General features: G+C 45.8%; 2 protein-coding genes across 2 annotated transcripts in view; both read left to right on the forward strand.

The window, feature by feature from the left end:
* The first annotated feature begins 1,498 nt into the window (after positions 1-1,498).
* On the forward strand, positions 1,499-11,725 carry tmem214 (transmembrane protein 214). The gene is made up of 17 exons (XM_083689268.1): positions 1,499-1,772; positions 4,692-4,885; positions 5,144-5,294; positions 5,389-5,523; positions 5,651-5,733; positions 6,020-6,125; positions 6,462-6,543; positions 6,679-6,780; positions 6,985-7,126; positions 7,513-7,604; positions 7,770-7,818; positions 8,054-8,161; positions 8,297-8,414; positions 9,227-9,323; positions 9,533-9,701; positions 9,845-9,996; positions 10,329-11,725. The coding sequence occupies exons 1-17, from the start codon at positions 1,613-1,615 to the stop codon at positions 10,453-10,455; spliced, it is 2,067 nt and encodes a 688-aa protein (XP_083545394.1). The 5' UTR covers positions 1,499-1,612; the 3' UTR covers positions 10,456-11,725.
* A 1,913-nt stretch (positions 11,726-13,638) lies between these two features.
* Positions 13,639-16,513, forward strand: part of agbl5 (AGBL carboxypeptidase 5) — a 12,762-nt gene continuing 9,887 nt past the window's right edge. The window contains exons 1-6 of the mRNA XM_083689284.1: positions 13,639-13,701; positions 14,702-14,969; positions 15,207-15,378; positions 15,541-15,707; positions 15,850-16,027; positions 16,242-16,420. Coding sequence (XP_083545410.1) covers positions 14,755-14,969; positions 15,207-15,378; positions 15,541-15,707; positions 15,850-16,027; positions 16,242-16,420 — 911 coding nt within the window. The 5' untranslated portion in view covers positions 13,639-13,701; positions 14,702-14,754. The remainder of the gene's footprint in view (positions 13,702-14,701; positions 14,970-15,206; positions 15,379-15,540; positions 15,708-15,849; positions 16,028-16,241; positions 16,421-16,513) is intronic.

A 16,513-nucleotide genomic window follows, 5' to 3' on the forward strand; every position in this document is an offset into this window, starting at 1 on the left:
TATAAATACTCTGTCTTTCTTTCCTGCTGTCTGTCTCCTTGTATCTCTCCGCTCCCTGGGTTTACTCATGTGTCTGTATGTCATTATATACTGATGGAGCATCCTCTCTCTATATCCAATCCTGCCTTTATTTGACATACTGTAGGAGAAACTAGAGGAGGAGGTAACACACACACACACACACACTAGCATACCTAAGTAGGACTTGTTTGTTTATGTCTGACACACATGCCTTTGTGTTGCAGCCCTACACACACATCTGAACATGTCAAGTCAAGCTTGATTAAAAGTGCATTTCACCGAGCCTCAGTACACCTTATAATTGAATAAGAGCAGATTAAGGCAGCAGGTTAAGGGTCATCAGGAGCTAGACTCTAGACCATAGTGAGTATTGGGGCTATTAGAACACAGCTCCACTCACTCTCCAGCACAAACACTAGCCTGCCACTGAGATGTTCTTTCAACATCTGACCATGAAACAGGCCTCTATCATACCCAGTAGAGCCATGGTCACAGTGTTATATAACCCAATGATTCATGTGATGTGTTTATATGTCTATCTTAGATTGTGCAAAGATTTGGACTGGAGTAACCTAGTCACAGCCAGTTTGTATCCTCTGTTACAGCTCTCTCCTGCTACTAGTGGCTGCATTCTAATACAGCAGGACTCTGTCTGTCTGCCAACTTTAGATCTGTCTGTCTGTCAATTTTCGACCTGCCTTTCTGCTTCTTCTCCTTTCAGGTTTTATCTGCATGCTTGTACTTTAAAGGCCCATGGTTGTGGTGCATTGCACGATTGTCTATTATGTGCATAGAAATGCAGAGAGGGATAGATTTGTGCCAGTGAAGCAGCAAGGCTAAGAGCATTTGCCCCCAGTTCCCTAGAGTGAATCTACAGTAGACGAGATCTCCCCTGCCAATGCCTGGAACAGATCCAGCATACTGATGGTATACCATTTACATTCTACATTTATTTACATTCATGGCATTTAGCAGACGCCTTTATCCCAAGCGACTTACAACAAATACATTTGTCTAAGTGAGTGAATCATCTATCCATCAGTCATCATAAGAAAAAGTGACCTATGCTAGGACCAGGGGCTATTGGCTGTCACAATGCTTTTTTATTTTATTTTAAAATTTTCAGGAGAGAAACTTGCACAGGGGGGTAGTGGGGATGAAGAGCTCTTTCGACAGTTAAGATGTAGCCTGAAGACATGGGTCTTCAATCTACGGCGCAAGATAGGTAGTGACTCGATACCAAACAGCCCATGTGTTGTTTGCAATTTAATTAGGCTACAGCGTGCAGTTGCATGGGGCATTTGGACTGAGCGGTAGGACTGTCACGGTAAAATTGTGGTGGGATATCAGAGTTCAAACATGAATCATTCTTGCTACTCGGTTCTCGCATACCGGGGACTGACGGCGCGTGAATGTAGAAGGATGTCGGTGCTGACGTCACGTCGGCAAGGAGACGTGGCACGGGGACTCTGTCAAACCCTCTGATCTACCATTATTTCTTAACACTCACAACGGGGTGGAAGAAACAGGGAGGCCATACAACAAACACACCAATATTCCTACCCTACCTAAGGCCAATAAGGTTAAAATAATGGCTTCTAATAATGGATCGGTTGGAAAGTGGGAAGTTGTGAAGAAGGGAAAGAAACCAAACAGCACTGGAGGAAAAAACCCGACTGACAAGAAATCCGGTGGCACTGGTTCCAGGAAAGCTCTAAGTGAATCTAACCAGCACTGGAGTGATTCGCTTCGTAAGTTTATATTGCAATATTTTAAAAGTAAAATATGATAATTATGTGAGGGGTTATGGTCTGGTGTTTTGTCTGCCACGCCGGCTAGCAACTAGCTAACGTTAGCTGGATAGCATATGGGCCAGCAAAAAAACCTAGAGCAAGTTAGCTAAGCTAACATCAGCCAATCAGTTCAGTGCGGATAGCTAACGGTCATTGTTAATAGTAGCTGAATTGCATTCGACATTCGATTGACAGGTGGTTATACTAGCGAGTAAGCTAGCTATCTAGCTAGTCTGGGTCAGAGTGGTATATTGGGTCTGGTTGACACAGATACATAGTATTAGCTTTAGCTAGCTAGCTGTGGACTGGTATGATTCTGGCAATGTCGGTGAATTTGAATTTGCAGAACTACACACACACACACACACACACACACACACACACACACACACACACACACACACACACACACACACAGGCAAAGTAAGGCTAAGACTGAGCCCGGCGTCGACCTCGCATGCCCCAATAATATATATAGGCGATAGCGGAGTGTTACTCGCTAGTCAGTTAGTTTGCCCCCCACAGCTATCACATACTATCGAATTCTCAATGTCTTTTGTCGATATAGATGTGTCTTTAGATGCTTGCTACGCATCTTGGTCAAAGCGATGACTAGCCCAGCCTGTGTCTCAACAAATGAAACGTCGTCATCATAAGAGTGAGCGCGGTAACAGCTCGGAAACAAGTTGTGAAATTGTATCACACATTTGAATCTCATTTCATCTTCACTCATCGTTACATTGTATCTCACGATTCTGTCCTGAAGTGCTGACACCAAATGTTTTTTTAGGACCAGTCCTGCCCTACACTGACAGCTGTCAGGGAATGGTCTATGATGTGATGTGTATGAATATCACTGCCCATCTTCTATCATGAGTTGAAATAGATAGGCCAAAGTAAAATGTATATCTCTCTATGTCTTTAACTTTAGATGTTGTACATGTGGTTTAAATGTGTTGCTGTTGCATGCATAGAAAGAAACACACATGCTGTGTAGGTTCAAATCTGAGAGTGACAACAAGGTTGCGTCAGTCCTGTCAGTGTGAGTGTTGCTTGTTTGTGCATGATACTGTGTATCATTTTCTTATCTCTGATAACGGTCCAAAGTCTCATAGAGGAATGGGGGAGCAGAGTGTCTGTGCCAACGCAGATGACTGGAGGTCGACTCAGAGAAAGAGAGAGACAGAGACTGACAGACAGACGTCATGCACAGAGAAAGAGGGGTTAGGGTTAGTATAGGGGGGGTAGTGAGGGTGAAGCGGTCTTTAGGAGGGACTGTTAAGATGTAGCTTGAAGAAATGGGTTTTCAATCTACGGCGGAAGATCGGAAGTGACTCTGCAGTCCTGACCGTTGTGGGAAGCTCATTCCACCAGCGGGGCGCCAGGACAATGAAAAGCCGTGACCGAGTAGCGCGGCCACTGCATCCATGTAGAGGCGGCGGTGCCAGGCGGGCAGCCGAGGTGGAGGAGCGGAGTGATCTTGCAGGGGTTGACAGACCATGGGACTACAGCCACAGGCAGTGTGGTTTTATGCATCTCTTTCTTTCCTTCCTGCGTGTGTGGGTCTGTGTGTATGAAGCATCCTGCCATGAATTCTTCTTCTGCTGGTGTTAGAATCCAGCCCACCCTGTAGAGAGGCCGTGTTCAGTGGACACTTCTCAGATTACCCCCCTTCACTGCCTCCCTACCGTACCTCCCAGACTCTGTACCATTAAGCTCCCTGATTACCCAAGTTTCACTGACTGCCCCCCCCCCCCCCCCCCCCCCAGAGTGCTCGCAGTGAGAAACCAGGCAACATTTGTTGGGGTGATCCCAAGCTGTAAGATGGGCTCCTCTTATCAGAACCCAGTTGAGTGTCTCTCTCTCACACTCCCATGCACACACACACACACACGCGCACTGATACCTACTGCCTCAGATATAGGGGCTTTAAGAATAACCTGTTCTGTGTGTGTGTGTGTGTGTGTGTGTGTGTGTGTGTGTGTGTGTGTGTGTGTGTGTGTGTGTGTGTGTGTGTGTGTGTGTGTGTATACTGTATATATGTAACCCATATATTTCCCTTCACCCACAACTTGTTTTTGTGAACTGCAGCCCACCCTCCCCCATCGTAGCATTAGCCCTGCCACACACACACACACACACACACACACACACACACCAGATATAGCTTTAAGCTCTCTAAGCAGCATATAGAATGATCAGTGAGCAACTGGTAGAGCCTGTCAGCACCTCCTGGAGCGTGGGTGGTGGAGAGGATGGAGGGGTGTCTGAGGCCGTGGAGAGGGTGGCCAAATGGTTTGACATGTCGGTCGTAGTGATCTGCATGTTGTGATCTCTTTCACACATGCTGATGGACATTCAGATTCCATGGAGCAGAACTGGAGAGTGGGAACTCTATTTATCATGGTATAAAAGGGCTGAGGACTGGTTCACACATGCCTGTGTGTGTGTGTGTGTTGAGGTAGTGTCTCTCTGTAGCTGTATAATGTTAGTCTTAAGTCTGTGTAGTTATAACACTCTAGCAGAGGGGTGAGAACTCCCTCTCCCTATTCTCTACCCTGAGGGGAAAAAGACAACCAATTACTGACTCTGGAATGGGAGGGAAGGAGGGAGGGAAGTAAAGGAGGGAGGAGAGAAGAGGGCAAGAAAGGTTGTCAGACAGATCAGAGAGAGGAGCATAGCTCGCCTTGTAAAACCAGCCCGATATCGCAAGCTCACATTTCAGTTGAAGCGAATTGTTTAGTGGGTTTGTTTAGTGGGTTTGCTTGACCAAGCTCGGACATAGCAGCAGGCCTTCGAGAACCATACAGGACCACTGAGCGACAGACAGACAGATCGATCTACATAGACCCCTCACCCCTTCCCTCTCTGTCACAGCGCCTCTGAAGATGTCAGAGACTTTGTTCGAGGGGTTTGAGAAGATGGCGAAAAAGCAGAACAAGGAGCAGGTACCCCCACCTGCCGAACCTCAACACAAGAAACCCGCAGCGGGCAAACCCAAGAAATCGCCCCCTGCCACGACCACACCCATCTCCACTCAGCACAAGACCCTGGAGGATGCCTTCAAAGCTGTGAGTATTGTCATACTGCCTGTGTTGAAGAGGGATGAATTGAGGGCGGAAGTCACATGCTGAATCACAAATCTCAGTTATTACATAAAAAACCCTTTTTGTTTTACGCTTATTTTTATTCCGTAATCAAATGTCTCCATCTCTTCCCCTTCCCCACACTATTTTCTCTCTCTCTCTCTCCCTCTCTCTCTCTCCCTCTCTCCTTACCTCACCCCCTCCAAATCTCTCTTTCTCTCCCTCGCGCTCTCTCTCTCTCAGTTGGAGATTGCGGAGTTGAAACAGCAGTTGGAACGCAGTCAGACTCTGTTCCCAGAGAACCCGTCCGTGTGGGTCAAAGACCTAGCGGGATATCTCAACCATAAACTGACCGCTCCAGAGATCGAGCCTACACTGAGCAGCTATGCTCACGGTCAGTAAGACTAACCTAAACCTTTACCAGTTGCTGCAACCATAACCCTGAGTTTGGTCGTAACCCTAACGCTTTTCTTTGTGGTTGCTCCCAGATTACCCATACTGCCTTGCGGGGAAAGAGCTGAAGGGCGTAATCAAGGCCCTGATTGTCCGATGCAGTGACAGTCTGCAGGACTTCTTTGATCACTGTGTCTATACCATGCTCAGGGAGCTGGACAAACAGACAGGTACACACACACACACACACACATACACAAAAACAAGCAAACACTGCTGATTTTACTATGACTATTTATATATGTCATATGATCTGATAAAAATGAAATAACAATCTCTCTTTCACTCTGTCTCTAGGAGAACCTCTCCATGGCTACAGAGTGTGTATTCAGGCCATCCTACAGGACAAGCCCAGAATAGCCACCCAGAACCTGGCTGACGTGAGTCTTGCTTTGTGTGTCTGTGTGAGACCTTGAGTCTGCCTGGGGGTTAGTGTGGGTGGGTAGCTGCTCTAGGGGCCCTTGTCTGCTGCCCTGTCTACGACAGCACTTTTTGAAACAGTTTTTTGAGCAAGAGCACATTGCGTTGATTTAGCTGATGGAAGACTATGTGGTCACAATGTTTGAACTGCAGAATGTGAAATCACACAGTGTATTGGCTATTAACCTCTCCCCTTCCACCAACCCCCCCCCCTCCCTCTCTCTCTTTCTCCATCTCTCTCTCTAGTATCTAGAGTTGTTGCGGTCAGTTCAGAACCGGCCAGTGAAGTGCCTGACCATCATGTGGGCTTTGGGCCAGGCTGGATACTATGACCTCAGCCAAGGGCTACGAGGTGAGACGCACACACACACACACACACACACACACACAGACACAGAGGCAGGCTGGCATGTAGTCACTCATACATTCACACACATGCACAAGCATTCTCTCTGTCCCTATCTGTCTCCCTGTCTCCCTGTCCCCCGCTTTCCTAACGTCTGGCAGGCTGACAGTGTGTTGGCGAGAGTTGTGGGACAGGGGTTAACTTGTGGGACAGGGGTTAACTTGTGGGACAGGGGTTAACTTGGAGCAAGAGCAAGCAATAGAAACCACTGACACACACACCCAAAATGAAATTCTGGTGTGACCCAGTTACTGACTGAACAATGTTGTGTGTGTGTGTTAGTGTGGCTGGGCACCATGCTGCCAGTTCTGGGGGTGAAGGCCCTGTCCTCGTATGCCATCGCCTACCTAGAGAGACTCCTCCTGTAAGTCCTAAGTTGAACTTTTCTTATTGTGTTTTAAATACGGTATCGATGATTTTTGTATATATATTTTTTTATGACTATTGTAGTTTGTAGTAGTGTGTTGCTTACTATAGTGTGGTTGTGCGTTCTCTTCAGGCTGCACATTAACCTGACTAAAGGTTTCGGCATCATGGGACCTAAGGAGTTCTTCCCTCTGCTCGATTTTGCCTACATGCCCAAGAATGCCCTGTCACCAAGGTAATACAGTACACACTCTCTGTCAAATGTGCTCAGATCTTAGGAGATGAGCCCCTATCCCATGCCACCTTTTGTGAAGATTCAGCTAGTTTTATACATTTGATATGGGTTGACAAGGTGCTGTGTTTTCGTGTGTGTGTGTGTGTGTGTGTGTGTGTGTGTGTGTGTGTGTGTGTGTGTGTGTGTGTGTGTGTGTGTGTGTAGTCTGCAGGAGCAGTTGAGGCGCCTGTACCCTCGTCTGAAGGTTCTGGCGTTTGGGGCAAAGCCTGAGAGTACATTACACACGTACCTGCCCTCTTTCCTCTCCCGAGCCACTCCACACTGCCCTGACGACATGAAGAGAGAGGTGAGACACGCACACACACACACACACACACACACACACACACACATCACTGCCCCAGTCACGTAGAGAGAGAGGTCTACACACTAGGGCTTGCAGTGATGAGATGGCCAAAAGCACTTTTGGAATAATATGCGATGTACATAATAACATAATGTGCGAGAAGTAAACCAAACAAAACAGAGAAATTGTTTGTTTTTAGTTGTAGTTTCATTAGCGACACTAATGTTCCTGCCTCCAAAGGTGGCTCCAATAATGATGTCAACACATGATGAATTTGCTTGTAGGGTTTATTGCTATGTCAAATGTGATCTCTCTCTCTTTCTTTTTTTTCTTTCTTTCTTTCTTTCTTTCTTTCTTTCTTTCTTTCTTTCTTTCTCTCTTTCTAGTTGCTGAGCAGTATGACAGAGTGTATGTGTGTTGATGTCCAGAGTCTGGGGGTGTGGAGGCAGCTTTACACCAAACACCTACCCCAGTCCAGGTAGGACCCTGAACATACCACCACACACACACACACACACACACACACACACTAAACACCTTTCCCAGTCCTTACAATTGTTTAATCTGGCATTTATAAGGATTTTGTAATAATGAATAATGTTCACATGTTCATACACCATGTCTCCCCCTTCTCTCTCCCCAGTCTCCTGTTAAACCATTTACTCAAGTCATGGAACGCTCTGCCACAGAAGGTAAACACATCCCCATGGTAACTGTCTGGTGACTCTCTGACCTGTCTCGTGCTGATGATGTCACCTGTGTTTAGCTGAGGGCTCGTAAACGACATTCAGACACTTGGTGGACATTCAAAGTTGAATAGAAAATGTTGAATAGAAAAGCAGTACAACATTAAAACCTTCCCCTGGGGTGCTCTGACACAGGACTGACAGAGCTGTGTTTTGTTTTTATTTTTTGGTTTGGTTTCAGCTGCGTAAAAACCTTCAGGAAACCGTCCAGTCGTTCCGGGTGACTAATGAAGAGATGAGCGCTGCAGCCGACTGTCAGGAAGTACAGGAGTGCAACGCTCTGTGCCTCGTAAGACACTCACACAACCTATTTCTCAGGGCCATAAGACATGATATTAGTGTACACAAAGCCACAAAATCAATATTATCATCTCTCTCTCTCTCTCTCTCTCTGTCTCTCTTGCTCTCTTGCTCTCTTCTCCAGGAGCTTCAGTTGAAGATGCGTGGGCGTGGGTTCCCCTGGTACAGACTGATGATGGCTCTGCTGGTGTTTGCTGCTGGCTTCATCGCTCACGATGTCAGATCACATGGCTCCTTCTCAGGTCTGACAGCACTTTGCCCCCTGACGTTCTGCTGTGAAATTGAAAAAATCCTCCGCCTCCACGTTGTTGTCACGTGACCATACTATTTCGAAAACTCCCAAGAACATTGCTCTATCGTGGAAATCGCATTAACTGTTTCTAGATTTGCACAGACATTCGGGGCTTAGCCCCAAGGGAATAATAATTACAGAGGCGGGTCTGGGAGGCCTCTCGTGGAAGAAAACAATACACGTGAAGAAACACATTTCATGGAATTCTACGTCATTTTAGATGACTGCACATTGTATTTCGACATGGGCAAATCATTCTCGCTTGTGCAATGCAGCTTCTGTTTTCAACATGTTAGCTGTGACCACTTCCTAGTGACTACCTTTGCCAGCCCAATTTGCATGCAGCAGCACACATGCAAAGGAAAGCCAGAGGGACGATACGGCAGGCTAGACATTGAAGCGATGCAAACAACGAGCCGCCTCCTCGGACAACGTTGCAACCGCATGGCTCCTCTACCAGTCATCGCTGTTAACACTGTCACTGGGCTAGGCCTCTATTAACATCAGAAAAGAAACAAAGGAGGAATTAGTTGTGTCTGAATGTACACATCTATATCAGGTGTGGAGATACTGTGTCCCCACCGGTGATAAAAAGATAATCAGAGGGAGGGATAAGAACACACACACACACACACACTCACACACACACACTCACACACACACTCACACACTCACACACACTCACACACACTCACACACACGTTCACTGGATGTGGCCTTGAATAAACGTGTCTCCTAAATGACCTTTGGTTTGTGTTGTAGACTCCACCACAGCGAGGTATCTGGACAGTTCGGGGGTGATGGCTGTGTCCCAGCAGGCCTGGAGCAAAGTGAGCCTCTACTCCCAACAGGGTTTCAGGTGGGTTCCCCTTTCCCCTTATCCCTCACCTCTGACCCCCCATCCACTACTGCCGGGTGACCCTCTCACCACTAACTAACTCACTCACTAACATCCAACCTCCCTAACCAGCATCCATGCAATTCCATCCTTATTACAACTATGATGTTTCTAATGAGGAGGAGGAGGATGGTAGGAACCGTGTTTTATATGTTGCTGTTTCCTTGTAGCTGGCTGGAGACCAACACTCCATATTACTACTCTGAGAGTGTGCGTGTGTTGGGGCCGATGATGGAGCAGGGCTGGGACAGGACCAAGGCCGCCGCAGTCTTTATCTCTGAACACACCTCGCAGCTTATCACCTGGCTCAGAGAAAACACACCTCTGCTCATAGAATGGGTAAGACACACACATACACTTTTGCTGATGAAAAGAGAAGAGTATGTCATTGTGTGTGTTGTTGATGTTATATTTTGTAAGTATTGTCTATTTGTGTGTTTTCAGTGGACTGACAGTTTTGTATGTGTTTTTCCCCTCCATAGATATACGCCAACACTCCAGACAGTGTGTTCCAGGTGTTGGAGTACCTAAAGCAGCTTCTACTATTCATCCAGCAGAATTACCTGCTACCTGCCCTATCATACACATCAGACCTATTACAGCAAGCCTGGACCAGCCTACAGGACTCCTGCAAGTCAGTAACCTAAAATAACCTCTTGAAAAAAAAGAAAAGAAAAGACAAAGCACCCAGAGGTGTTTTGGTTAGGAGAGAAGCTTGAATGGTTGTTCAGAGATGTTTTTTTAAAAGCATAGCTTTATTTCCAAAGCCTGGAATAGAGGACAAACAGTAGATTGAAACCTCAGTTTTCTTTATTATGTTTAGCTTTTTTACCCGTACCTATGATATGCTTTCTCTATTGAAGTCTGGATATCTGACGTGTTTGCTCACTATTGATTTTCTTGTCTGCAGTGGAGAGATGTAGTAATAATAATAATTATTATTCTGTGTGTGTGTGTGTGTTACAGCGGTGAGGTGTCAGTATCGTGTCTCCAGAGTCATGCACTCTCCTTCACCAACTCCACCTGGCACCTCCTTCAGGACACCACCTCTGCCCTCAAGACCTGGGCACAGGAGCTGCTGACGCGGGTGTGACACACATGCCATCATACACACATGCCATCATACACACATGCCATCATACACATACACACACACACTTACATGAACACATTTACTCACACAGTCTGAGACTGCCTTTGCTTGCGATCGCCCTTCCCCCCCCCCCCCCCCCCCCCCCACCCGCTGCCCCCCTTTTCCATGGCTCAGAAACAGAGACTCTGGGACAAGACGAGTGGATTATCTCACTCAACGGACCCCCTTTTGTCCTTTTTTTGTGTGATTTTTTTTTTTGTCAATCTGAATGCTATTTTATAACAGTTGTTTTTCTACCGGCACTTCTCACTCTCTCTCTGGGATGTACACAGATATCCCTCCCTGTCAGTTTTTCTACCTGCTGTGAACAGTACATTCTGCTTTATAAACACGTCAGTGTCGTTTATAAAGAGTTATTCTTGTTTATAAATGGTTTGTAAGCATTTATGATTTTATAAACAGTACTACTTTTGAAAAGCTGCCAAAGGGGAGTGAACATGCTCCCACTGTCCCTGAATCGTGTCAGTGATGGGAGAGAGTTATCAAGCCTTAATCTCTGTTACCATTGAGACAGAGCAGAAGTGTGTGAGAGAGCATGCAAATAGCCCTCAGAAGAGAGTGAGTTAATGAAAGCTAAAAGTGCCATCCAGAGTGTCCGATAAAGAAGCTGGGTCCTTTATAGAACACTCTGGCGCCACCTAGCCTTCTCATAGGCCAGAGGGACTTTCTGCCTATCCAGTCCTCTCAGGTGTGTGAGGGTGGGGGGAGGGGGGGGGGGGGGAGATCTCCTATGGTCCTGACTTAAAAAACTGTTACCTATGCCTCCTCTATCTTCATCCCTTTATCTCTCCCTTTCCAGTCTCTTTCTCTTTCCCCTCCCCCTCCTCCTCCCCTCCTACTACTAGTGAAAGCTGGCTGAGCTACAGAGCACAGACTGTGGATGACTACTGCTGCTTCTCTCATGTATTTATACTTGAAGGCTGATGATGATGATGTTGTTCTGTGTGTGTGTGCGTCTGTGTGCGTGCTTATGTCTGGTGTTTGCTTGGAGTTATGGGGTAATGATTGACCTCTGACCGACCTCCTGCTGTATGCTTTGATAGTTAGATCTCTATGTCGCCCCTCCCCCGTGCTCACAGGGAGGGCTGGATATGCTACCCTGGCTGACAGGCTGCTTTAACCCCTCCTGATAAGAGAGATGTGTCTGGAAACGATTATTAATATGTTACTTTATACATGTAAATGATTTATAATAAAGACTTCAGCCCCATTCAGTGCCTGTGGTTCTTGTCTGTGTTTGGGTGAATCTCTTTCTGGTGTTGACTTAGGAGAGCTTAATAAGTAATTTCTTGACTTGATGTTATTCTATTGTAATTTATGTTCATTGGTCTTGTGTAGGTGGGTTAATTTGTGCCAATAAAGGCATTTTGGAATTCTCTTTCTCTCCTCCTAGCATAGATGTGTAGACTACAATGCGCAGGTGCTGAACTTGATACAACCAGGCCAGTCGTAGTATCAACGAACCGTGTGGAAGTGTGTGCTGTTTTAAGATGGGAGCCCAAACTCTCAACGGCTGTAAACCAAACCGACTTGACAATGCTCGACAGCTAGTCAATGCCAAGATGATTGAATAGTGCAGCTAAAATTAGTTTTTTCAAAAGTTCACCTGAGGGGTATACAAAATTGATCTCTTTAGCTTTAGGTGGTGTAGAGTGAACGATAGATAATTGGTGCGCAATACTTCATGACAAAGCAATTGCGGGATACATTTATTTGGAAGTCTGTCACCAATCAACTCATGTCCATCAATCACAGGAGCAGTGATAAGCTAGGTGTTGAGTACATCATGTGAGACGCCTTTACTATTATGTAGAGGTTGTCTGTGACGCTGACCTTTGTATCATTTGCGACATTTTCTAGGCTACCTAAGGATTCATTTGGCTAGTGCAATTAGTTAGGCCACGTCCAGTGCATGACGCTCAAATATCACTCTTTTTCCTGGACTTCAATCTGGCTGATGACTGAACGAGTATGGAAAACTAGTCTCTTTGACTGAAACTTGCATGAGGAAGACATTGCTGACTGTCTGTAATTTATTATAATAATAGTATCTAAATCCCATATTACATCATTTACAAGCAGAGACCGTTTAAGTAAGTTAAGATAACAATTACTATTAGATGATTAATATTTGAAGAAATACTCTGACCTATTTGCATCAGCCCCTTCGATAGCTCAGTTGGTAGAGCGGAGGACTGTAGAGGCAAATGCTGAAATCCTTAGGTCGCTGGTTCAAATCCGGCTCGAAGGAGGTCCACTTTTTCCCCCTTTGCATGCACTACTCCAATTTACTGTACTTTTTTCTCTGATTGTTGGGTTATTTATACAAGTGAGGACAAATGTCTAATGCAATGGAAGCTTCCTGCTTGAGATCTGAATGCATAAAGTAAGGGCAGACTTGAATCGTTGAAAATATGACTCTAATTCATGTTATGATATATACCCAGTTCTGCGACGTGTTGTGTATGTGGGGGATTAGCTCAAATGGTAGAGCGCTCGCTTAGCATGCGAGAGGTAGCGGGATCGATGCCCGCATCCTCCAAACTTTTCCCTGTGGAGATTTTTTTTGTACAGTTATGGATTGCGCCCCTTTGTATCATATGATGTCAGTTAATCATATCTGTCCATGGGTCATGTAATAAATACATAAATAACTACCCATAGAATGAACTGTTTAGCTATTATTATTATTATTATTATTATTATTGTTTGCCACAATCTGCAACATTTTCTTTCGAATCATTTGTATTTGCTTACTCCTTATTATGGTGAATGTGACTTCTAAATCTTGAGCACAACTGTCTTACCATATCCTAAACAAAACAACAATGGACCTACTCCATTGTTAATGTTTTTCTTTTGATAGACATAAGAACCTTAGGCTTTGCAAACAAAACAAAATCTCACTTGTAGTAGATGTAGAAATCAAGTGCTCTTTGCATATGAACATGCGCACCATTTCATTTTTTCCCCTTGATGTGATGCAGAAATGACAAGATTGTGTATTACTTGCCAGCCATGCCAGCCATTCCCAGTTCGAATAGCTCCTTACGTACTCCCCTCTTTTTGATCGGAGCCAATCAGCGCACAGATTGATGTCGCTCCGCTGCTAAGTGTGTTTGTTTGGGTTTAAAGAGCAGTTTGGTGATCGGAAAGGACGCAAAGATGAGCATCTCTCGCAAATAAGTATGAGCATTTCATTTACTCACGATGCTTCAACTTTCATTGCATCTTCCGAGTGGTGACGACAGTGCAGATCATCATGTTTTTTTGCTTCGCTTTTGTTTCATTCGCTTGCTAATCGAGCTGCTAAGGTTGTCTGCAACGTAGGAAGCTAGCTTATCAATAGCTAGAAATACAAATGTCACGAAAAATACAAAGATATCACGGTGAAGGCATTATTTACCCAGCGAGTCCGTTATCATACCTTGTTGAGAGCCTGAGCAACAATAGTGGATGTATTGTCGTGAGCGGGGCGTTTAACCTAGCCATCAAAGTCAAACAACTGGCCCGCTACTACTATATTGGCAAGCTAGCAAGGCTTCAAATCTCTATAAAAACATTGCTGCCCTAGCCAGGGGGAGATGTGTGCTGGTGCCAGCCAGTTATAGCAGGACGACATTGATGGAGTCTATGGTGTGTACCTAACCAGTATCTAGCAATTCCTCTATTATCAGTATCTGCTCTTCTTTCTCGAGAGGCAGAATAACTGTTCCGAGGGTGTCATTTTACGGGAAGCTCAAGGAAAGAACTGTGACACTGGCTGTTTCTGGCTGCCTAGTCTTTAATGTTCTTTTGTAAACCAAGCCTCTGCTCTGGCAGGCCACCAGGAATACGAGCTGCCTTACATGCCAATAATTCACAGTTCATAAATTGTTCAGTGAGCCTGCCACATTGATGTTGATTCTGGCAGTATGTCTTAATGCAGCCCTGTGGATGTTTCCCTTGTTTGTGTGCATAAAGTTGTATTCAGTTTCAGCAGCTGTTATCAATAGCATGATGCTCACATGGAAGAGATGGTGTATTAGTACTACTGATTATAAGAGAAACAATTCAAGTTGGTTCAAGTCTGTTTTTCTTCTTTTAAAGGCTTATATTTCACACAGTGTCTTTCATTATGGCAATACCAAATACAGTTTCCAATGTTGTACATGGCCTACACTAACTTTGTGTGTGTCTTTAACAGAGCGAGTGTGAGAGCAGGCTGGCCTTAAGGACCTGAGGTGAGAGGTCAGCGCTATGGAGGCTCGCTTCGGCAGTCTGGTGTTTAGTTCACGGTTCGATTCGGGGAACCTGGCCCGCGTGGAGAAAGTGGAACGGGTCACTGCCTCTTTGTCGGCCGACCCCCCCACTGCTGGGAACGGCCCCTCAGGCCCTAACCTTACCCCTGACTACGAGTTTAACGCTTGGACACGCCCGGACTGTGCAGAGACAGAACATGAGAATGGGAACAGGTAACCTAGCAACATTTAGAGGAAGTCTCTCTGGAAGATTTCAAACCTGTTTCTGATGACTTCCTTTATGTTAACAAACCTGTAGGTAACCTGAAAAGCAGAGTCATAATGAGGTGTGTGTGTGTGTGTGTGTGTGTGTGTGTGTGTGTGTGTGTGTGTGTGTGTGTGTGTGTGTGTGTGTGTGTGTCTCTGTGTGTGTGTGTGTCTCTGTGTGTGTGTGTGTATGTGGCGTTGCAGGTCGTGGTTCTACTTCAGTGTGCGTGGTGCGGTGCCAGGGAAGCTGCTGAAGATCAATGTGATGAACATGAACAAGCAGAGTAAACTCTACAGCCAGGGCATGGCTCCTCTCGTACGGACTCTTCCTGGCAAGGCTCGCTGGGATAGGGTCAGAGACAGACCTGTCTTTGAGGTACACACACACACACACACACACACACACACACACACACACAGACCTGTGTTTGAAGTACACACTGAATTCATTTGCTTTGTACACACAGACATTGTTTGTCTTTCTGAGCATTGATATTGTTCTCCCCTCCGCCCCCCTCTCTCACCACTCCTCCCTCAGATGGTGGATAATCAGTTCATCCTGTCGTTTACTCATCGGCTGTCGGAGGTGCGAGGAGCGACCACCTACTTCTCCTTCTGCTTTCCCTTCTCCTACAGCGAGGGACAGGAGTTACTACAGCAGCTGGACCAGAAATACCCCAACGCTGCAGCTCTGAGCCCCAACAGGTATGTTTTCACACACACACTCACACTCACACTCACACACTCACACACACACACACACTTGTTAGTGTTTACCTCTTATAATCCTCTAACATTCTCTTTCTTTCTTTCTTTCTTTCTTTCTTTCTCTCTTTCTCTCTCTCAGTCCGGGGGACAGTGTGTACTACCACAGGGAGGTGTTGTGTCACTCTCTGGATGGTAACAGAGTTGACCTTCTGACGGTCACCAACTGTAATGGAATGCAGGAGGAGAGAGAACACCGCCTGCCCAAACTGTTTCCAGACACCCTCACACCCCGACCTCACCGTTTTGCTGGCAAACGGGTAAAATACACACACACACACCCACCCATAAGGTTTTGTGTGTTTTTGACAAAGCTTACTTTACCACCCCATGTGCGCTGACGAGATATAACTTTGCAAACAAGTTTTCCTTGACTATGATCAGCCTTGACTTTGATAGGAGTGATATTGAGGAACCCTGATGGTATGATGGTGACGACGCTGTGTGTGTTTGTGTGGGTCTTTCTCTCTGTAGGTGTTTTTCCTGAGCAGTCGTGTGCACCCTGGGGAAACTCCGGCATCATTTGTGTTTAATGGTTTTCTGAGCTTCATCTTGAGAAAAGACGATCCTCGTGCTCACACTCTCCGAAACATGTTCATCTTCAAGCTCATCCCCATGCTCAACCCTGACGGGGTAGTCCGCGGCCACTACAGGTAAGTCACACACACACACACACACACACACGCACAAATGTTTTTAATCACCATTGATTGTGACCAAGAATTGACCAAGAATTCACAGTAATG

The sequence above is a fragment of the Argentina silus genome, assembly GCF_951799395.1.
Source record: "Argentina silus genome assembly, chromosome: 17".
Classification (NCBI taxonomy): domain Eukaryota; kingdom Metazoa; phylum Chordata; class Actinopteri; order Argentiniformes; family Argentinidae; genus Argentina; species Argentina silus.